This window comes from Hippocampus zosterae, chromosome 10 (genome assembly GCF_025434085.1).
Source record: "Hippocampus zosterae strain Florida chromosome 10, ASM2543408v3, whole genome shotgun sequence".
Taxonomy (NCBI): Eukaryota; Metazoa; Chordata; class Actinopteri; order Syngnathiformes; family Syngnathidae; genus Hippocampus; species Hippocampus zosterae.
The window spans coordinates 15,490,522-15,514,603 of NC_067460.1; the positions used below are offsets into that span (position 1 = coordinate 15,490,522).

The window sequence follows — 24,082 nt, forward strand, 5'->3', positions numbered from 1 at the left end:
CGGTTCTTTTAGCAGCAATACAACACAGATCATGCACACGAGCATGTCAAATATTTCGCGTATCTATCCCAATGCCTTTTCATTTTTCTTCCGAGTTGGACCATAACCACTTCCCCTCCTCTTATGTTTGCCAAGTGGCCAACCTGAACCCGAATGTCCTTGGAGATGCTTTAAGTTCATTAAACCAAGTCGCCAAGAACATCACATCAGTCGTTCGGTGCCTCAAGGAATGGAGTGAAAATGACACTGCGCCTTCTCTGCTGGAGTTGTTTGAGTCTCCGGGCGAAGGTCGGAATTCACCTTCAACTGCGCAACCCCCCCATGAAACATGCACAAGCCAACCACACCGCAGCACAGAAAGCAGTCCGTCACTCACTCTTTGTTTCTCTAAAAATACATGAATGACTGGAGAGCATCGATTAATCATAGATTAATCAAGTGTTTGGGGCGTATAGTTTATTCATGGCATACTCTTTCAAGGCAATGCCACACCGTATTAAGCTTTCAGAGAAGAAATTGATTCTCTCTGAGACTTTGGAAAGAAGAGCTTTTGGATACAATGAGCATATTTACACAACAGACACACAATAAATCCTCAATCTCAAGATGAACTAATGATTGGGCAGACTGCCGGTCAAACAAAATAACGTATTATGTATTTAATATATTACATACATTATCTATTATGTAGTTATTTATTCAGTAACTTAATGATCTACTGTGACTCACCATCTATTTTATAAGGCAACCGTTGAATACGTAGCTGTCCGCCACAAAATTTTTTTCCATTGAAAGCACTATGTGTCGCTGTACCTAAGAAGCGTCTGATGATATGTATGCGTTATAAACGACTCTAGTTTGAGTGGTCGAGACATTTGAAAGGTGACATATCAGACTCAGCATTTAAGAGGTGATTAAGGTAAGGGGGGGGGCTGGATTTTGAGTCATGCTTTGGATGCTGAGGGCATAAGTGAAAGCAAACACTGCTGAATGCTGACAGGACAATTTCGGATATAACAATATACAAAAAATATTAATACTGTTAATCAAATGGCACTTGACGGTGTTTCATCATTTATTGTACATCTTTTTTGTCTTTTTGAGAACATATTTCATGGGAAGCCAAGTAGAGAAACTGTGGAGCATGCATGACATTTCAGTCGCAGGCATATCATATAAACACAATAAATGTGGTTAGTAAAACATATTCACAGCAATTTAGAGCAATGATCAATAAGGAAATAAGACATTCCAATTTATAAAATTGCAATCATGTGGGTATTGGTCTCACTGTGAGGATATGCGGATTAGAAAATGGATGGATGGGTCGGCATAGCCACACTGTACAGCAAGTACCATGAAGAGTCTTTTTGCCATGGAAACACATTCTACGTAGGTTTTCAGAATATAGAGCTCACATATCTGATTGAACACTGAAAATAAGACTAATATTTACACACACACACACACACACACGTGTATATATATTATATATAATATATACACACACACACCTGTATAAACAAGAAATACACAGAATAGCAATTTTTGTGTGCGGTGTTTACATTAAATGGTGACAAGCACAATGTTTTTCTTTTTCAGAGAACAAGGTACATTTGTATTTTCTGAAGACACCATTGCTACAGTCATTTTTTTTGTTAGTTTTACATTCAGCGTTTCGCAGAGAAAAAAAATAAACATACTCGCAAATAGGTTCGAACGTACTTGTAGGCTAAATGCTGAAGAGACAGCTTTCTTTTACTTGTGAATGCGTAAGTCAATACGCCCATTGCATTATGGTAAAATGCTACATTTGTAGCAGTTGGCATACAAGCTCGTTTGAAAGTACTCGCAAGTATATCTGAACGCATTTGCCAGTCAAAATATATTTTTTTTACACCACATCAGGAGCTCCGAACTTCTGTAACTTTGCTCACCGACTTTGAAAAGTACATTTCAGTTAGCCCATGCGGTGCATTCTCCTTTCCAAGATGAGGTATTTGCCTGGCGACACGCTTGTGTTCATCCTTCAGTCTTAAAAAGCCTCACTGCGTTTCAGCAGTGCAAAATCTTCATGAATGCCTTTCGGAACTCAATGTTAAAAGTGGTGTAGATGATGGGATTCACAGCGCTATTGACATAGCCCAGCCATGTGAAAGCATTGTACACTTCGGCAGGAACCTTGCATTTCGTGCAGTGGGTGTTCAAGATGTGTGTAATGAAAAACGGCAGCCAGCATATGATGAATACACCTGAGGACAGAGGAGAAAATGGACGACAGATTAATGAATGGTAAGGACATCAGCCTCCAAGTTGTCCAACTATTTCCTGCCTTTTTCATTGTATCACTGCCTCGGTAGTTTGAAGCCATTCCATTTTTTTTTTTTTTTTAACAAAGAATTATTCAGAAGCAACCGAAATCCGTAGTGGTTGAGTAAATTGTAAGATTGTAAAATTGTACTGCACAGCTTACATTGAGTGCCGTCCCAAATTTGTTTTGCGTAACTCGTCATAATTACAACCAATGTTTTTTTCGAAAAACACTCCTAAGCCATCAACATTAAGCAGAGTGGGGGAAAAAGAAACACCCTCTAAGTAAAAAATAAACCGCTTGTGCCTTTCGGTACCATGTGACTGCTCCTCTTCTTTCTTGTTCTTATGTGCTGATTAATTCATTGAAATTTTGAAACTTCGCATCTGAACCAAAGTTGTTCAATGAAATAGTAACCTTGTTTTATCCACTGTTAAACATCTGAATAATCAAAATTATAGAAGAAAATGCAGTTCTGGGAGTTACAATCTTAAGAACTGCAAAAAACTGTGATGTGTGTAGGATTTTTTTTTATTCTCCCTAAGTTGCATCCAATAAAACATAAAAACAAAGAAGAACATCGGTAGGAATAGAATTGGTAAAATGACCAGATGAAATTGAAATCCGTACACACACACAGATCTATGACTGAAAGAGAACAGTTGTCTAATTGTGTAAAAGAATTGTTTATCATAAGGAGGAGGTTTAGATTTTTTTTCATTGGAATTAATTAATTGGATCATCAGCACTTTCCTTTTTTTTTTTTTTTAAATTGCGAGGTCAACTTCTGTGAGCGAACTTACCGAGGACAATGGCTAACATCTGCGTGGCCTTCTTCTCCTTTTGCTGGGAAATCTTCCTCTTGCTCATGCTTTTCAAGGATGTCTGCGTCTTGCCGTTCGGCAGGGATTGCGTCTGGAAAACTTTAGTCACCATTTGCGTGGAATCTCCCAGGGCTTCCTTGCTGGGGTCGCCGTTCTCATCCATTCTCTGGCTTTCGTCCGGGGGTGTCGGGGGCGAGGAAGTGGGGCTAGCATTGGCCTTAGCTGGCATCAGCCGCTGGTGGCTGGTGGCTGGAGTGCCTCCCAGCTTGCATTGTGGCTTCTGTTTATGGCTGCTGCTTCCGCTGTTGAGCTCTTCCAGTTCCACATCCTCACCCTTGGTAGCGATGTCTTTAATAAATAACTGAGAAGTGTCAAAAGCAGCAAAAATAGAGAGATTGATCATTATTATTTCAAGCTCATCCAAACAATGTCTCGAAGAGCTAATAAAAGGCTTTTTGAAGAGAATGTATCTTTCATCTAAAGAGGAACATCAATCTCCCCATCATCACTATCGCAACGTCTCCTTCTGCAAACCCTTAAGACAGTGGAGCCGTTCGGCTGCTTCTTAGAAAGAATAAATCATTTCCTTTTGCTGGTCAAGAACAAACATCCTCACTGGTTATTCTTAAAGTAGGCCCTCAAAACCGACTGGTTAGCTCATCCGCCTCACAATGCAGAAAGGTGCAGAGTTCAATTTCGGGCTTTGGCCTCCCCGTGTGGAGTTTGCATGTTCTCCAGGTGCCTGCGTGGGTTTTCTCTGGGTACGCCACTTTCTTCCCACATTCCAAAAACATAGCTGTATAGCGGCGAGCATGTCTGCCTCACAGATATGATGTTTGGGGTCTGAATACTGGCTCTGACTCTGCGTGTTGTTTGCACGTTCTCCCTGTAATTGTGTGGGTTTTCTTCGGGTACTCCGTCTTCCTTCCATATTCCATCATTAGGTTTTATTGAACACTTCGGAACTCAGAAACAGATGTGCTTAACCTCTATCTTACATTCTGACAAGTCAAAAAAAAAAACATTAACTACAGAGGTTATATTTCAATTAGATGGCATCCCGGTAGCATTTAACAAATAGACAGCATTATCTCTGCAGTGGAAATGCTTCACGCCTTGCCGTGCATCTGGTCCATTAATTTAAAACGCAACAAATTTGTTCAACTGACTAATGAATTACTGTATTATGCCTGTCCGTAGTCTAACATAGTGGATGGGATGTCACATCTCAAGGTGACATCTTGCTCAATCTCCTTGTGAGTTAATCATTTTCACTTTCCATCACACTCAAGAAGAAGAGGAAGAAGAAGGACAACATAATGACAACGTACCACCTTCTTCTTGTTGGCGGGGAAACTCCCGTTTGACTTGACAATCACCGTGCACAGCCTCACATCTTCTGGGTGAGTGCACGCCTGCAATTTCACACCGCAAAAAACAAACAAAAACTGTCAAGCAAGCAGCAGTTACAACGTCGGCTCACAAGTGACAAAAAAGGGTAAAAGGGTGCTGTCATAGCACAGATGCGGCACGCTGGAAGGTCAAAGCAGACTACGTGAGTACCGGCGCATACCAAGACAGCTCAGTGAGAATGTGATCTACTGTAAAAGTCTGGCCATTAACTTGACAGCATCATAAAATAGACAGTGAGGTTAAATCACTACAGACAAACAAGTGCAGTTAGCCAGCCGGTAGCTGTATTGAAATGTGATTAGTCTACACCAAAATGATTATTTTCTCATCATAACCATTATCTGCTCGTTAGTCGAGATGCGACTGTGTAATGATTTCACAGGCCATTGGATTATATCGAAACAGTAAAGCTATCAAACTCCTTCTCTGTGTCATTACACACACACACACACACACACACACACACACACACACACACAACAAACGCCAACATCCTTTTTTTTGCTGCAATGTGTGTCTGAAATAAACACCAGAAATACAAACATGCCAGTAAAGAGCTAAAGATCATATCATTGGGCAGGTTTTAGCAACCAAATTAATGCAGGGATTTAACATTTCCGACAAGATGCAGCCCAAAATGTGATGTAGCCAAGAGAAAAATGAATTCTTATGTAACCCAATCTGTGAACGTTCAAAGCACGAGGTATAGTTGGCTCCAAAAATCACTGGTGAGGTTTGTTTGTTTTTGACGGTTTTGATGTTGTTTTCTCGTCCCTTGAAATTGCCCCGCAAGTTGGACAACTTGGAGCACATCACAAGACCTCAGCATCAAAGCTTTAACTCCTGTGTGTTTTGCATTTTCCTTTGGCTTTTTTTGGGGTGGGGTGGGTGGGGGAGGTCAGATGACAGTGAATATCCACCAGAAGTTAATGACTTTCACTTTGATAAGAGTTAAAAATGTCTGTAGCTATGTGGCTGACTAAGCAGTCATATTATTTTGTTTTTTTGGTGTTTCACACTTATTCTGGTTTCGTTTATTGATTTGTTTTCTACTTCCAGGTTTTGTCACGTTGTCATTTGCAAAATAGGATCCTAAGTCAGGGCAGCATGGTGTTCAACTGGGCAGCATGCTGGCCTCACAGTGGACACAGAGATCCAAGGTTCGATTCTGGCCTTCCTGTGTGGAGTTTGTTCTCCCCCATGCCTGCGTGGGTTTTCTCCCACTTTCCAAAAACGTGCATGGCAAGTTAATGAAATTATATTACATACATAAGGAAGTGTTATTTGATTTTACTGAACTTCACCGGATGGATTCACCATGATTAGTAATCAATGATGACATCTGTTTCATTCTTCAAAAACAATCTGAGTTCTGCCAAATGACATCAGCTGTGCATCCCTAGCAGATTGCTTTTCTTCCTTGCTCCCGTTGAATGCTCACAAGGCTTTCTACCACAAAGAGCAGACGTTCTCTCGCCCCCACAAGGCATCACATTTGGTAAATGCAGATCGAGACAGCCTCTTTCAAGCTTAAAGTGGGGCTCTTGTTGTCTGAAATGCAAACCTTGTAGACAGGCAAAAAGACTTTTGGGTAGCGTTTCCATTTATTTTACATATTGCTTATTCTCACGCAGGAGCAAGGTGACAAGAATTGCCAAACATGTGGAAATGATTACCGTATTTTCCGCACTATAAGGCGCTTCGGAGTATCAGGCACACCTTCAACGCACGACCCATTTTAAAACAGTTTTCATATACTGTATAGGGCGCATCACATTATAAGGTGCATAGAATAGAAGCTAAAGTAGTGGCTGAGGTTACGTTATACATCCACTATATGGATTTGCTCCAAAGGAATACAATACAATACAGCTATATTCATATTGTACTTTCACAACTGCTGCAGGGGAACCAAAGCGCTTTAAAGATTTTTAAAAATACTACAGCCAAAAAATCTGAATATTAATCCATATAAAAGGTGCATCTGATTATAAGCTACACTGTCGGCTTTGAGAAAATTTAATGCTTTGAGGTGCGCCTTATAGTGCAGAAAATACGGTTTGACTGGGGTGGTATAGTGCAGCAAGAATTTTGAAACTCAAACAATGGATTCTGGGCAAATTCGGATTTATGGGTCAGACAAAAAATGCCTTGCACTTTATGTTATATTGCCTCTCGAAAATTTGGTCCAAAATTAAATTTGAGTAAAACAGTACAAGTATCACATCTTTTCAAGTGCTCCAATTCGCTGAATTTGGGTTAAAAATATCTATCAATGGATTTGTTATGGAGGATTTTCGAGGCATTTGGAATGCTCTTTCCATGTTTTCCTCTTTTAGAAAATTCTCGAAAATGGCAGCCACTTGTCATGTTGCTAGTCACAGGTTGCCATGTTTAATGTACATGAGTCCCTTGAAAATGTTGCTTCTGTGTGGCGACTGTGCAAGGTCATGTGACTACCTGACTGTCTGATTTGTCAAAATAAGTGAAACGTCACCGTGGTTGGTGAAACAGTATTGACACACTAAAATAGATTACACAATCAATAATCCAGACCTGCAAGGCCTAAATACAGGCTGAAAATAAAGTCAGCCCAATGCGAAATGTTATTTTGAAGAACCGCAGTTTGACAAGTGTCATGGAACAGATTTCGGTCAAATTTGGGAGTACTCTTGTACTGTTTATACACACTGTGCAAAAACTCACCTTGAGTGACGTGGCCACGCCAGGGACGGCGGCTTGACCCTGTCGCTGCTTGGGTTTGGTGTTCACTCGCTTCCTGCGCTTCCTCAGAACCACGTAGATTTGCACGTAAACCAGCAGCGTGATGATGAAGGGGACATAAAAGGACACGATGGACGAGTACACCACAAAGGCCGGGTTGGCGATCACACAAAGCGACGCTTCCCGAGTTGCTGTGAGGAGAAAGGAGAAAAATCTAATAAAATGAAAAAAAAGGGGGGGGGGGGTATTTGTGTTTTGCCCCTTTTGATGACTGGTGTGGAGTTTCATTGCATATTGCAAGAGGCTTCAATGGTGCCTAACATGTCCTTCCTTGAAATTGCATTCGCGGCAACAACTGACTGATTGCATGTTAGGTTCAATTTCTTGAAAATACATCAGAAAATGTCACTTCGCCTCAATTGGGGGTTATTTACGCAATTCCGTTTGTTTGGATCATTTCCCCATTGCTCGGAACATGACAATCCTTTTTATTGCCACCATCTTGGCGACTCAAACAAGAGAGTCATTCCGGTTCCAAACACCTCTGAGTCCAAGCGCCTGATCTCCTACTGTCGTCAAACTCACCGTCACAGGCAAAGTTAGTCAACATAAACTTTTTTCATTTCCAGACGGCTTTTGGCTCCTGTCAAAGGTCAGAGTGCTGCGATTTTATTTATTTATTTGGTCTCATTGCAGCTTAGTGATGCCTTCACAGGGAACAGTCTGCTCTAGCCAGCAAATATCATAATCAAGTTTGACCCTTAAAGATGAACAAGTCTCAATGTACTATCAAGTGTGAAAGCGCAAAACGGATGCATAGGCAACACAAGCACAATGTGAACATCACATGAGGCCTGTTTTTCTTTTTGAATTATTCTTCTTATTGGTTTTTAAAAATTGTGTGCAAGTACATACTGTGCCATCTCTTACCTGTGTTATTCAGCCCAAAAAGAAGAGGACAGGATATGGCGAAAGAGAGGACCCACACCACTGAGATCATGATCGTCACCCTTCTTCTAGAACTGTAGCGGGTGTTGTACAGCATCGGCATTGCAACTGCTGTGTAACTGAGACGGAGTGGAAAAGCAATTTTGTTTCAATTGACATAAACAGTATGATACGGATGACTAAATTATCACGCTTAAACTCCCACAGGCGCCATCAAGTAATTGTTGTATAGGTTGAGGCCAGGGCATTTTCTGACTCATTTTTGACTTTCTGTTTTCCATTTTTTCCCCATCTCCTCCAGGATGACTCATTCATACCCATGCTCGAGACCTCGGGTGTCAAAACTGTCCCATGTTTCAATTCCAAGCAGAGACTCTCAGTCCCAAATCCGCCTCCGCGCCGCCGCTCCTCCCTCCTCACCCACAGTTCCACAAGCCATGCAAATTCCACACAAAAAGGCTTGGGCCAGATTTGAACCCACAACCTCCGCACTGGCGGAAGTGCTAAACAGTTCACCACCCTCAAACATATGCATACATTATATAATTCAGATGTGAAGCTGTATAGCTGTATCTCTAATTCAACAAGTAAGCAATTAGTTGTTTATCTGACCACAGCGAATGTTGTGATCCGCTTCTAAAAATCAACAGCTCCTAATTAACTCCCTGCTTTGCTTCCCCTTGTGAAAAGTTAACAAGTAAAAACATAATTCCAGCCAGTCATAAACTAGAAAGGCTGCGGTAGAGCGCACACCTTTCCCGACGAGACTAATTTCTGTACTTCATATCTTGTCTTATTAATTGGTTCCTGCTGGTTGCAGCTTAGAATAATGATGTTAATAAACCTTTTCACTTGATTGAAGAATTGAATTAAGTTTCAGGACTAACTTCACATGTCCTTCATATTTTCTTATGCAGTTGCATATCAACACGTACGCATGTTCAGAATGGATTCATGAATCAGACATACATGTATGGATTTTTGTGAAGGTGTTAGTTCATAACCTTGATTCAGTCTCGATCCAAATACACACAGTCTTCTGCAGATGGAGTTTTTATGTACAAAAATTCATTTTAGTCAAATCATTATCAAAGCAACTTACTCTCCATATTTTTATGTAGAAAAAGCTCGATTGCACAATTACTGACTTGTCACTCAGTATTACGTGAGATGGTGTGTTGTAAAAGTGAATGTTTTTTTTCTTTTTCTGTGATTGAGGGTGATGGGCATGAACTGAGCAAAAGGTTGCAACAGCTCTGCTGTCATTCATAAAGTAAATATTACCTTCAAAAAAAAAAAAATCGTGCAAAGTTGCCAGGAAGGAAAGAGCTATGTGATCATTGGCCGACTCACCGATCAATGCTGATGGCACACAGATTGAGGATGCTGGCTGTACACATCATCACATCTAGGGTGACAAAGATGTCACAATGGATCTTGCTAAAGCGCCACTCCCTGACGACCTGCAAGAAAAAAAGAAAAACACCAAGTGGAAGTCTAGTGCAACCATCAATAAATATAAAACAAAGGCGCTCAGGAAAAGCTCCGCTGAAATTGTTTGCGGAAGGAACACAATTTTGGGGGGATTTACACATCAGACGCAAGTGAGCAATTGCAATAGAATGCTTGTACTGTATGTGATATTTCTCTTTTCATGCTCTTATGGAGTTCTCCTATTTTTTTTAACATGCCTGGGTTTCCACTCTTTATCAACGCATATTCCCTTGTCCAGACTTCAAACACACCCACCACGCTGATAATGAGCACAGAAACATGATATTTGTGATTCACTGACAACGAAGGCTGCGTGGATGTGAAAATGAACGCAACATTGTCCAATCCAGAAGCTTGTGAATAATTTGTCTATAAATGTGATACAAGTATAGCTCTGCATAACATTTTATCCTTATTAACAAAAAATAAAGAAATATACTGTGAATCTGTTGAAAAGCTTTATTTATGTTGTTTATACTCCCTGTGCACACTCAATGAGAGTGCAACCGCCACCTACTGTGGTGGAAGTGTAATTACACTTTCATTCTTGTGTGATACAAAAAAAAACAAAACCTCAACACCCCCATCATCCCACCGTATGCCCTAGGATGAACTGCTCCACTATTTGAGAAGAGCTGGTGTATGCCACTGTTGGCATTCGTCTTATGGCTGCATTAAAAAAAAAGACTACATGCTTCAATTTAATTTAAAGAAAAGCCCTTGATGATTTATGGCCTCTGAAGTGCAAAAAACAAGTGCTTAGGTCAAAGGGAAAATGTGTGCAGCACCAAAGAATGCCCATATTTTAGTATTGCCACCGAGTTTTCTAGTGTGTCAGGAAAACGTTTCATATCTATCATAATGTTCAAGCTCTAATAAAAGTGCTGCAATCTCAAAAACAAACAAACAAACAAACAAACAAACAAACAAAAAAGTGATGTCTATTCCTTGGTTGGTTACCTTTGTTTACGAGTGTTTTTACCTGTGCTTGTAGCCCGCCTGCGGCTTTCAATTAAAGACGGCACATTTATAAGCTCGGGGTTACTCCTAGCACCCCATTATGAAAGTAACATGACAGGCCACACGTCTTGCCTGACACGAAGCATAGCTCAGAAAAGGGTATTGGATATATGCATCAGCGGGTCCATTAATCTTTGTCCCTGAGGCTTTGTCATCCCAAAAATTAAGCATCAAACCTTTTTGCTCTCATTGACGGTGATTACACAAAGATTAGACATCCTAATGACCGGCCCTACATCGAGTGCCAACCTCGCTACTTTAGTCCTCCTGTGCATTTTTCACCCTTTAGAACCCTATACGTTTCTTGGCGCACTCGTTTTACTTTCCATCCCTGCTATCACTTCTTCATCTCAGACTCCAATTTAATCTAAAGCACAAACACAAGTCAGATCACATCGGTGCAGGCAGGACAATCCTTTGCAGTAACGGGAAAGCGCTCGCTTTGTCACTTTTTCACAGCGACACCCAAACAAAAGTGCTGCACACTAAAACTGGAGCTAGCAAATATTATTTCACAAGACTTTCCGATTCAAATGGTGTCAGCATTTTGTCATCGTATATGCTAAGGTGTTGAGATGAGAAATTGAAAATGCAGTCAAAGAGGCCGGGGAGCCGACAACGGTGGCGGAGGGAGTCATTTCGGATGCCAGTTGAAATTAAAGTGAAAGGAAAATGGAGAGAAGTGCGTGTGTGTGTGTGTGTGCATACATAATACATGTCAATCTAATCTGCTCAGGGAATTTAGAATCAGTTGTGCTGTTCCATGTAATGTGTATTTGTTTTTATTTATTTTTTCCACGATTCCCATTTCAAGTTGGCAGTGGACCAAAATATCAGTTTTCTTCTCTCTTCTAATTGAAAATCTAATTAAACTTTTTTCAGCCATATTTGATTAGCAGCACAGAGCGGTAACTACATTTGATGAGAAGCATCTCCAGTCAGCAAGTTGTATTTTTTTTTGGGAGATTTTTTATGTTTTCATAATTTTTCTTACAAAAATATCGACTCTGAACTAGTCTGAACTAGAGCCTTTGAGTGATAATTTTAGATGGTTTCAATGTAGTGTACAAAGTACGCTGCATCACAACAACTATTTCTTGTTAATTGGGATGTTTTACTTCTGAATAGGCATCATTGTTTTTGTCTTAGTCCAAAGGATGACAGCCACTACCTCGAGACTTCATTAATCCATATTAAGAGACACAATCTGCAACAATTCTGCTTTAACTAATTTGATTTACTGTCACCATGGTATTTCTTGAACAACGTATTTATCATTGCGGCCCTACAGTTGCTTGATGGTGCCTAACAAGGCACCAGTATAACCATGAAAAGTTTACAGTCACAGTGGAGGAGAAGGTTTTGAGCCTCGTCCCCGTACTGCACCTGTTCACACAGTACGTGTGTTTGAAAAAAATGGCTGTGGCTAAATTTTTTGCAATAATATTTCCTTAAATTCTGTTATTGCGGGACACCTTTCTGCCATATGTACAGAAAAAAACATGCACCACCGCCGCCATGACATAGATTTAAGGGGTGTAATCGGATCAGAGTGCCAATCCTCATGATTTACTATACAGTGAGACAGTATATTACATGTCATGACTTCAAGGCCGGTGGTCAAAAAGGACCCCCGTTAATCCTCCGCCACCACCAGAGAAACGGAAAAAGCTCGGGAGTGAAGTACCACTGCAAGGCAGCCGCGTTTAAATTTTTACGTACCTCCAAGTAGACGACCCAGGGCATGACCAGCGTGGCCACAAGAAGGTCAGCGACCGCCAGGCTGACGATCAAGTAGTTGGTGGTGGTCTGCAGGGCTTTCTCACGCGACACCGCCATGCACACCAACACATTACCGAAGACGATGACGAATATGAGCAGCGTGAGCAGCATGGCGTAATAGTTGTACGCATGCTTCTGCTCTTGATCGGTCTCGTTGAAGCCCCAAGTTCCATTGTCATAGAAACTTTCGTTGTAAGCATAGTGGGTAAAGACATCCATTAGCTGTGAGTGATGCAGGCCACCAACCGGCCCTGGAAACACAAGAAAGAAAACACAAGTTAGACGAAGGATTTTTTGGGGGGTAAAAGAAGAAGAAAAAAAATCCCTGAGAAACAGACACATTTCCTCCTTGTGTGAAAATATTCGAATGCAGCTGGAGATGTTTAGACAGGGAGACAAAGATGGCACAAGCCTGCACGCTTCTTGACTCAATCTGTCTTCATGTTGGTTCAGAACTACAAATGATGACTGTAGATGGTATTAGTCTGAAGTATCAGGCCTGATTCAGATTCAGAAAACTTTAATTGCCCCACGAGGATAAATAAAGTTGTGTGGGGCATTGATGTATGGCTGTGGTGTGACTTTATCGTAATTCAAAGTTGATAAATAGTGTATAAACGTATACATAGACACACACATTTGTTACACACATGTACACACTGTGTTTTCCGCATTATAAGGCGCACCTTCAATGACTGGCCTATTTTAAATAAATTTATATATAGGGCGCACCACCGCATTGTAAGGCGTATAGAATCGAGTTAAAAATAAAGAACACATTACAGAAATTAGGATACAAGATATTGTCTCTCAACATGCCTCAACAAAATCCTTTTAGCAAATATTTTACAAAAATGGGCATCAGACAGAAAGGGCGTGTGTGGGTGTGTGTAGAAACTGGCGACGTGAAGAGAGGGCTGGACGAAACGCTAGCTCGTTAGCATGTAAGCTAACTACGAACAGACGCTACGCAGCTGGAACCCACCACCAGAAAATATGTGACGGCATGCTACTATTAACAGACAAGATGGACTACTTGGAAAGACAGTCAAGAAGAAACAACTTCGTAATTGATGGAATTGGGGAAACACCGGGAGAAACGTGGACAAACAGAGGAAAAAGTTCAAAAAATCCTCAAGGAGAAGCTGCTGATACAGGGGCAAATTGAGGTGAAGAGAGCTCACCGCACAGGAAGACAAGAATCTGGAAGACCTCGACCGAGGCCAGTTGTGGTGAAATTTCTAAAATACAATTACAGATCAAGGATCCTACAAAAAGCAAAATACATAAAAGGCTCCAACATCTACATCAATGAAGACTTTACAGATGCCGTACGACAAAATAGAAAAGAGCTCCTCCCAAAATTAAAAGCTGCACGTGACAGAGGGGAAACTGCCTACTTAAGACATGACAAACTTATTGTCCACCCCCGCACTAGTACTCCAACACAACAGGCTCGAGTTCAACACCATCAAGCAGCATACTGACAATTGTTCACCACCCGACGACAAAAACTCTGACCCTAGTGAAGCAGGAAATTCACATACCCAAAAACATGGACTTCGGACCCTTTGATGACTTCCAACCCTTCTGACCACAAGACATTTGACCCTGAGAATAACTTGGACCCGGACAATAACTTATTCAAGACTGACCGACCGCGAGGGAGCCAGCAACGACCGACCGTGAGGGAGCCGGTGACGACCGCGAGGAAACCAGCGACGACTGCAGGGAAGCCAGAGACGACCGAGAGGAAGCCAGCGATGACTGCAAGGGAGCCAGTGACCGCAAGGGACCCAGACAATAACTTCAAGAACAAACAACGGGTAACAAACTCTAACTATTACCTGGATGAACAATTCAACACTAATATAAAATTGGAAAATGCACTTTCAGTAATACACTTAAACAGTAGAGGTCTCTATAAAAAACTTCACAAAAATCAAAGAAAATTTAAAATAATTGCCATATCAGAAACTTGGCTTGATGAAGATAAAACAAGTGAAATGGAAATAGAAGGTTATGAAGTATATGTATATCACAGAGCATTTAAAATACAATGTCCAAGAAATGAGAATATTGATCCATATGTAAGGTGCATCAGATTATAAGGCGCACTGGGTCTTATAGTGCTTAAAATCCGATATATGTGTGTATATGTGTTAGTTAACTATACAAGCTTTGTGAATGAGGTGAACATTTTCTTCAAGTAAATCCCCACAGTGGTATGAATAAAATTCATAGGTGTCTCAAAGTAAATTGGAACAAATTTATTTTTGTATTTTTGTCCGAAACGGTACTTAAGAACTAAACATGAGACCAAAAATGGCATATTTTTCTTCGAATTGAATTTTTTAATTTTTAGTAATAAATCCGATGGTAGTGAGATAAAAAAAATTCAACTGAAATTGCAATCTATTTGTTTTATCAAACAACTTAAAGTATGAAAGAGAATGAAGGGAATATTCACAAATGAACAAATGCTTGGGTCTCCTGAAAAGGCTAAGAGTAAGAAAATGACTGTTTCGTTTCTAGATTAGACGATAGTGAGGTTCCAGGCAATGTTGATGTGGCTGAGAATGAGGAGACAGACAGTGTAATGACAGAGGATGACAGTGTTATGGCAAGTGCAGACAGCGGGAGATCATAGTAAGCAGGAAGAAAGAAATGGAGTAGTGTCAGACGGGTCATTTCCATTAGGGGATTGGGAGCGAGCAGACGCGCGATAGCGTAAATCCGTGTACAATTGACGTCCGTTGAAATGCACTGAGGACTAAAAAATTTTTTAAAAAAAAGTCTTGAACCATGAAAAAAAAAACTAAAACTAAATATTTTTTGGGCAGTTTCATGGTTAACCCCCCTCCCCCCCAAAGAAATACTAAATATTGAAATCAACCAGACAACTTTTTGGAGATAAAATGCAATTCTGTGGGTGTCGTGAGTAGATACTCAGTTTATGTGTGTAATGAACAAGAAATAGGTGTGTAGTAGGTGGGTTTGGAATTCTTGATCCTTGATGAAAGCACGTACCAGATATCTGATTAACAGTCTCATTTTAAATGGAGAAAATGTATTCTTAAAGTTGCTTTGCTTAAAGTGACAGCAAAGTACATTTTTAAACACCGAGAAGCATTTCACATGGCAACCATTGTAATATTCATGACAACCACACTTTGGAAAATGGCCCGAAGTTTCTCAGCAACAACACTTTTCATAGTGTGAAATTATGAAGGGCGATGTTCTAAAGACAAAAACAAAAGCATTCACTCTCCTTCATAAAAACCATATAGTGATATCATTTTCACACCATAAAACTATTATGATGCCTCAAGGATCAACAACAGAAGCCCGCCGTGATTGGGGAGGATATCGCAAAAGCCCGAGGCGAACCTGCAGCAACGTGGTGTACAAAACCTTACAATACACACAAAAAGAGTGTTAACATCACTAGCGGGTCAAGGACAAACAGTGTTGTAACAACAGCAAAAGCTAATGAAGTATTATGGAATCAGTAAACTCAACAAAAGCAAAGTTGGTGAAAAACTGACACAATAAGATGACATGGACTGAATATTGATTGCTTGGGGGATACGTTTCAACTGCCCACTCGCAGCAGTGGATGTATTAAATCAATGATGACACACTTATTCAAGCTTCACAAAGGTATTCTTTTCTGGGGTTTTTTGACCAGGTTTGTGGACCCACTGCCGCAAGGATTTTTGACCCACTGCTCCGTTCACATACTGTCCAGCTCTTAAATGATTTGGTGTTGTCGCATAGAAATGTAGAGTTTAAGCTCTGTCTGACCAATATCAATAGAAGTGCCTTCAATAAAAATACATAAAGAAATAAATAAGGAAGGACAATGCATTCCGTTGACTAAGGCTACAAGCACACAAAAGGAAATTTTACCCGTCAAGTGCCCACATGCAAAAAAGAACATGCAAACTCCACAGAGGAAGGCCAGAGCTGGAATCGAACCCACGACCTACGCTTGGAGACATTCCATAGCTTATAAATCAACTGGCCGCAACAGACATATTATTCATTCATTCATTCATTCATCTTCCGAGCCGCTTGATCCTCACTAGGGTCGCGGGGGGTGCTCGAGCCTATCCCAGCTGTCTTCGGGCAGTAGGCGGGGGACACCCTGAATCGGTTGCCAGCCAATCGCAGGGCACACAGAAACGAACAACCATCCGCACTCACACTCACACCTAGGGACAATTTAGAGTGTTCAATCAGCCTGCCACGCATGTTTTTGGAAAGCGGGAAGAAACCGGAGCACCCGGAGAAAACCCACGCAGGCCCGGGGAGAACAAGCAAACTCCACACAGGGAGGCCGGAGCTGGAATCGAACCCTGTACCTCTGCACTGTGAAGCCGACGTGCTAACCACTGGACTACCGGGCCGCCCCACAGACATATTAATTTAACATAATGGTTTATTTATTTTTTTGCTTTTGTAATCATATGGGGTGTTTCTAATATATTGACACTCATGCAGCTAAACGAAGTTGCAAAAATGTTACATAAGTCGGTATGATGCAGCGCGATCTTTGACCTCAATAATAAAGATAATCACGATCTCCAAGTATAAATACATGTGCAACTAATGTTGCGGCCAAACTGTCTTATTTTTTTAACTTCTCAGTGACTGCAAATGCAGGATAGGGTAGATAATCATATCATCCTCCCTCACATGCTAGATGTAAATATGCCTACATAATGAGGTGATGTCCATACTTTGCAAAAGCATGCTGTGTGTGTGTTTGTGTGTGTGTGCGCGCGCGCGCGCGTGTGTATGAGAGCATGTGCAACTGCATTTTTCCAACCACGTAATCAGCCTATTTAATAAGAGAAAATGCCAGCGGAGGCTGCCTCGGTGCATTGAGAGATAGTATAATTACCGCAGAGAAACAATAAGAAAGTCGAAGTGAGTGAGTTGACTGAAGCAAGTATAATCTGCTCCAGGGGAGAAGTTTTTGGATTTCGCATCAAGATGCCCTGCGCCATCGATTCTTCGTTTACGTACGTGTAAAACTGCTGGCTTCATAGTGACTGTTTTTATTCTTGGATATGATAATTCAGTCTTAACTAGTTTGTGGCCTGCAGAACAGCCGCTATGGAAGTTAAACGATACACCCACGTCTGCAAAGATCAACCATCCCTCGTCTCCACTCTGATAAAGAGATTGATGGATGACCGGACAGAGAATTTGCGTTCAAAAGCAAAGGTATAATACTAAACAGTTTTTTTTAAAACAGAAATAAAATTGAAGTCATAATTTGAGTGCAGACTGAGGGTCAGGAAGCAGGTACCTGCTCTGCTCCACTGACAGACTGAAGAAAGTCTTCCTCCCCCATGCCATGTGGCTTTTTAATTCCACCGTGGGAAGCAAACTAATATCACATTCCCTTTTCAGTGATCTGGGTGTTTTTGTTCATTTTGGCGGGGCGGGGGGGGGGGGGGTGTTGGGGCAGAGTAACTATAATATTAAATATTTGCTGTTGCCAACAAAGATCCGATCCTCGCTTCAGTCCTGTTCTTGGCAAAAATACACCAACGAGCTGGTATGCTGACAAACTTCAACTCTGAAAGAAGAATATGACAAACATGAATTAAGAAGTGTGTGTGTAGGGGGGGGGGGATACCACTGTGGTTGGCTAAAGTGTGAAAAGAGGCGGGTCTTGTTGTAGAAAAGGCTTATTGGTGCAATATCCCCAATATCCTCACAAGAAGGGGTTCATAAAATGCGGGTAGAATGGGCATCATACAAGGATTTTAGCTCAGGGACAATCTGGTCCTGGTAAAAAAAAAAAGTCTATCTGTTATCCTGTCTAGCCAACAGCTTGTTTTGCCAGAACCCAAAGTAATTTGGGGCAATATGCAATAAACCCAAGACTGAACAACGAGACACACAAAGACACGAGAGTCTGATTATTCTAAATTACAAAATTGCAACACTGATTTCAATACAATGTCAGCATTGTGTTTGGTGTTCCTGAAGCCAGGGAGGTCAAACTCAATTTCGTCACAGGACATATTTTAGTGACTGTTTCCCTTGGAGGGCTGTTCTAACTGAAATCATATGAAGAAGTCAAGAATAACGCTTTATTCAATTATTGTTTAAGTTACTGCAATGAGGGGTTTGGCCATGTTATGTGGCAAAACAGCAGGCCAGGTGGAAAAAGAGAATAAAAAGGCAATTCAGCTAGGATTCAGGAAGGAGATTTTCCAGTTTTCTTTATTTTCAGGAGTGACAGACAGTGGACCAGTTTTGAGCAGCCCACATGTAGCACTGCTCTCGAAGTTGGACCGCCGCAGTGACTTCCTCATTCCTCTTATAAAGGGAGTTCACCTGAGCTTTTGGCCAATCAGGTCCAAGCAACAATTGGCCCTTCCCAGGTGGTTGCAATTACCTCATCTGAATCGATTAGTGTTCTACAAGGTACATTAAGTATCACAGTTTTGGATGGAAATAAATGTGCACCTTTCTTCCATCCAAAATACACAAGGAAACAGATTTTTTTTGGCCTGTCAAGATGTCTTTCGTCATCATGACAGGCCAAAATGAAATGCTTAAAATATCTCTTATTTATTACATATGAGAATCATAAATTTTGGTCGAGAATCATCATGGAAGTTGACATGCTCGATTTACCACTTAAAATGATGTGACGGGCCAGATCTGGGCCCCGTGCCTTGATTTTGACACCAGTGATTTAAGTCATTACTAATTCTGTTTGTATAGGACTGATTGGGCCAGAATCTTCATTTGTACACTGAATATTAAAGTACTCTTGTATGCATTGACCTAATTTAATATCATCAAGTGGTTGCACACAATTGAATCATCTGGATTTAGACAGAGAGGATTTTATTTCATGCAACAACTGGCTAAAATACAATTGCGTCAATTCAATACATTGTTTTTCCAGGGCAAGCAACACACCCCTTAATTTCTGCTTCACGTTTTTGACAGCTTTAAACATCCTACATGCCTGGACTGCCACTCTGAAACATTTCATGTGTTTCTATTCATTTGATGCGATTGTTTGAGAGCCACCCCACGCACCGCTGTTGCTTTCTCCTATGTGACCTACAATGCAATTACATGTCACTTGACGGCGTGATTTAGTCTGTCAATCAAGTTCTTTCCGGGCATAGTCGCATCCCCTGTTCTTTGCGCTATTGTTGCAGATGCAGAGGCTCCGCCCACACCGCTGAATTGTCATTGACGTGATTGCTTTGATTGGACAAACAATGAAACCGGTCGGCATCTGTTTCGGTACCGGTGTAAATCGCTTGCTCCTCCGCCAGTTTACAAATACACATGCACACCACAAAGCAATGTGGTTGTGTGGCTCCTACCCGCCTTCGTGTAAACATTTATTCAAGCAGTACAGTGGTACGGGAGGGTGCTACGAAGTGTTATAGCCACTTGGCAAACACTTACAATGGATATTTAACGATTTAACTTTTTCTCCTGCAATATCACCAACACAATTAGGCATGAGGCCCACATGAATACACGACAACATGAATGTATCTACTCTAATCCACTGCCAACCTACATTCTGTCGGAAATGGAATTACGGCCAACACATCCATCACAGGGATTTGTTTTGGCAAACATCGAATGCGTTCTGTCAAATCTGCATCGTTTCTTGTCACAGGACAAACCGTGCGCTTAGTTTTGGCAATTGTAAGCAAGCACAACGGCCAATAAAATCCTTCCAATCCCCTCTTTGCAATTGACTGCTTGTTTGTGATATTCATTAGTGAGACAATTTGAAACTCTTCCCACTTGCACATTCGAATCTCCTGCTTTGACAGCACAACATGAGAACAAGTTCACAAGGCACTTTGCTGTCCAAAGTGACTCTGAAAGTTGTCACCTGCCAAAGAGTGACACTCTCCTGACATAAATCAATGAATATTTTACATTAATGCAATCTCTGAAAAAAATTACTGCTTAGAATGGAAGACCCCCGGAACATACTATTCGTGCCCGGTGTACTGAAAAAAAAATGGTTTGTTAATTCCATGTAAAGTGAAAACAATGGGCCGATAGTTGTGACAATGGAGATTTAAGTCTGATGCTAAACAACTATGTGGAATAAAGAATCAGCGTAAGGTCTTTGCAATGATCGCATGAGACCACAAAGCCAATCATTACAATAAACAGAACACACTTGGAACATGTCAATCATTGGTTGTGATGAACTCTCAAACGCGGAGTTTACTTTTTTATTTGAAATTCACTCAGCACCCTAACTTATAAAATCTTTTAAAAACCTTTTACATACCATATTTTCTGCACTATAAGGTGCGCCTAAAAGCATTATAATTTTCTCAAAACCAACGGTGTGCTTATAATCCAATGCACCTTATATATGGCTCAATAGTCTGATTTCTTTTCACGGAGTATTTTAAATGGTTTGTAAAGCGCTTTGTTACAGCTGCAGTGGTTGTGAAAGCTCTGTATAAATAAAGCTGTATTGTATTGTATGCCCCTTCGTGTAGCTCCATCTAGTGGATGCATAATGCAACCACAGCCACTATTATAGCTTCTATTCCATGCGCAATATAATGTGATGCATCCTATATACAGTATGAAAACAGTTTTAATATTCACCGAAGGTGCGCCTTAAGCTCCGAAGACTTCTACTTGAGTGACTACGTTGATCAATTCATTTAGTTTGGACACTTTTTTGAATTTAGACCTCATTCTACATTCGATGCTGGCCTTATTAGCTCTCAGAGTGCAATCTGAAATTTCTAGCTATCCAGGCAGAACTAGATATCAGCAATATCTGCAAACTCACAAGACAGCCACGCCCGAGAGTCCTAATTAAACATCCTTTCATGAAGTTCATTGGTTCTTGTCGAGGGATATTCAACTGGCAATCAACAGTTGCAAAACTGCTTGCTCTCACCTGAGGTAAACTGTCCATGCATTTTTTTTCCCAGTCTGGAAATTTTCAATCGAGAATAAGAGAGTCTCGCTGAGAAACGTTTTAAACTTCTGTTTTGGTGACCTCCTCATTCACCTATTGATGACACAGCATGAGGAGCACCTGAAAGTTCAGTATGTTGCTCAGAGACACTTCGACATGATCACAAGGGCCAGGGATCGAGACCACAGACTCGGGGTTGGGAGATGACCACTTTTTACACAAACAGCAAATCAAAAGCAACATTTAAACCATAAGCACACAGTAGAAAATACAGATTTTTGAAAGGGAGAGACACTAACATGTGCTAACACCAAACCCACACACATCCACCCATATGAGTGCAGGCCTGAATCATCCTTGCATCGTATAACACCTCATTTATCTAGATGTGCATGGAATCATCTGTTACCGAAGAGCTCCATACGCCTACTGACTACGCAACATGGCTTTGTTCATATATATACCACACTTCCATAAATAATGGCCAGCACGCATTTATTTAAAAGGTTGCAGAAGGGGTAAAGCCTCATTTGGAAGGAGAGCTTCATTTTTACAAAACCAGTTTATTGGACAGTATCAAAGATTGTCATCATTATACAGGGGTGCCTTGGGGGAAATAGGCCGTAAAGCAGTTTTGACTTCAAAATTTCTTGCCGAGAATAAATACGGTTTGGGACAAAGAAACATTGTCTGTGAACATCTTTGCAATCTTGAGTACCGAACCATGATGAAAATTCAAAATGCGCTCGGGCGCATTCATAAGCGTTCACCGCTCAGTGAGGCACCAACTTATAACTGCCACTTAGATGGTAATTGTTAGCATGTCAATGGTGTTTTCCATTGCATGTTAGCATGAAGCTAAAATTGACTTTCACTAAGTGGTTTGGATGTTTTAAAAACAAGGATAATTCTTTGTGAGGATAAGCGACTCGGATAATGGATGGATGAGTAATCTCTTTGTTTATTGTTTCGTTTGATAGTAAATTACAACTGGGAGTGGTATTACACAGTTTGAAGCCTCTTTGTTTCAAAGAATTGTTCTTGATTTGCCAAAGTGTTGCTTACAGTGAAGCGAGTTGAGTTTACTGCCATACAGCCATAATGGGCTCATATCTCAAGTTTTTGCTCGCACTTGGAAACAAAAACAAAACAACCAAAAAATAATAATAACTGGCCAATTGGAGGCTTGTATCTTGAAAAACGTATCTGGTCAGTGGTCTCTCAAGGCACCACTGTTTTGTGAAGTTATGGTAAATGAAACTGGATTTTAAAACAAAAACAAACAAAAAAAGATTGATTTTTTCTTTGGATGAAGTTGAAGTAAATTTAATCCAACATTCTTAGAAAATTTTGATCGTAAAATTCATGTTACATTGAACCACAGCTGTACATATAATCTAGTAATATATTTCTTGATTTCTTTCATTCAAAACAAGAAGATTCGTTAGCAACATTGTGGACCAATCTCAGAGTGAACTTGATTGCCAATCATTGCACCTTGAAAATCATCTTTATTAATGTGCAAGGAATTCCACAAGCAGCAGGACTTCAAATCGATTTGGCTGACTGTTTATTTGCGTCCGCGCTGCCGTTCTGGTTAGCATCATTGTTCAGTTGACTTTGCAGTTTCCATTAATGTCTGGGTGTTAAGTGTGACGATGCCCATGAGCTGAAATTGTTTAATTTATCCCCAAAAGGAGGTGTGTATTTGAACCAGGCATTCAAGTTGAATGGATGCTATGCCAATCACTACTCAGATTAAAAAAAAAAAAAATCATAACGATTCTTACTTCTACCCAACTTTGGAGAAAGTGGAAAAGTGGACAATAATTCCCTAAAAACAATACCTTGAATTTCTTATGTGACGTTTTCTTTTTTTAAAACAATTGATGCAATGCAGGCTGAAAGGTTGCAACCCTTGATAAAGGCCAACGTGGTTCCGTTTTGGGCGGCAGCTTTTATCCTCCCGTCTCCCGAGTGCCCCTGTCTGGTGTGAAGTGCAGATGATGAGGCCAATCGATAAACTGGCATATGAAAGCTTTCTCTAGCAGACCTCCATGACAACATGAAATGGCCTCAAAACGGGTACAATTGGGATCTTCGATTGGTCTTGAGGTGGAGACCCTCAGTAACTCTGTGGCCAAAACAAATCCACGACAAGAAAAACTAAATCTGAAACTGTATGACATTTATGGTGAAAGTTGACAAAAAATGAAAACGAGAGTGGACGTTCATTGGATTGGCTTCAACCGCTGAAGTTGTGAATGCCATGTGCAGCCATAAAGAGTTACACTCCTAAATGAAGACTACCAATCGCAAACATGGAACCGTTGAGAAAATGGCATTATAACAAAGTAAGCACATAGAGACAATTCAGCTGTATTGTTTAAATGCTAATTCCTCGACCAAAAAACGGGAACAACAATTATTCAATACAAATATCTGCAAAATAAATGGAATTGTGGTTCAAAAGCAGCGGCGTCACACATCTGTGGACTGTGTCAATAACAAAAGTGTGTACATACAGTAGTGAATGTGGTGCTCAGTTCAAAAGAGATCCAATCAGTGGCGGTTCCAACTTGAATGGAATTTTGAATATATTGC

General features: G+C 40.7%; 1 protein-coding gene across 2 annotated transcripts in view; it reads right to left on the reverse strand.

Moving 5' to 3' along the window:
• Window positions 1-434: 434 nt before the first annotated feature.
• The window catches only part of drd2a (dopamine receptor D2a), a 40,114-nt gene continuing 16,466 nt past the window's right edge, over window positions 435-24,082 (reverse strand). Inside the window, exons 2-8 of one of the 2 annotated variants that reach the window (XM_052079225.1) lie at window positions 12,457-12,767; window positions 9,574-9,683; window positions 8,203-8,339; window positions 7,255-7,463; window positions 4,467-4,550; window positions 3,115-3,496; window positions 435-2,252 (exon numbers count right to left, since the gene is read on the reverse strand). In XM_052079225.1, the coding sequence (XP_051935185.1) occupies window positions 2,056-2,252; window positions 3,115-3,496; window positions 4,467-4,550; window positions 7,255-7,463; window positions 8,203-8,339; window positions 9,574-9,683; window positions 12,457-12,767 (1,430 nt within the window). In that variant the 3' untranslated portion in view covers window positions 435-2,055. The remainder of the gene's footprint in view (window positions 2,253-3,114; window positions 3,497-4,466; window positions 4,551-7,254; window positions 7,464-8,202; window positions 8,340-9,573; window positions 9,684-12,456; window positions 12,768-24,082) is intronic. The other variant, XM_052079226.1, reaches the window with a different exon arrangement.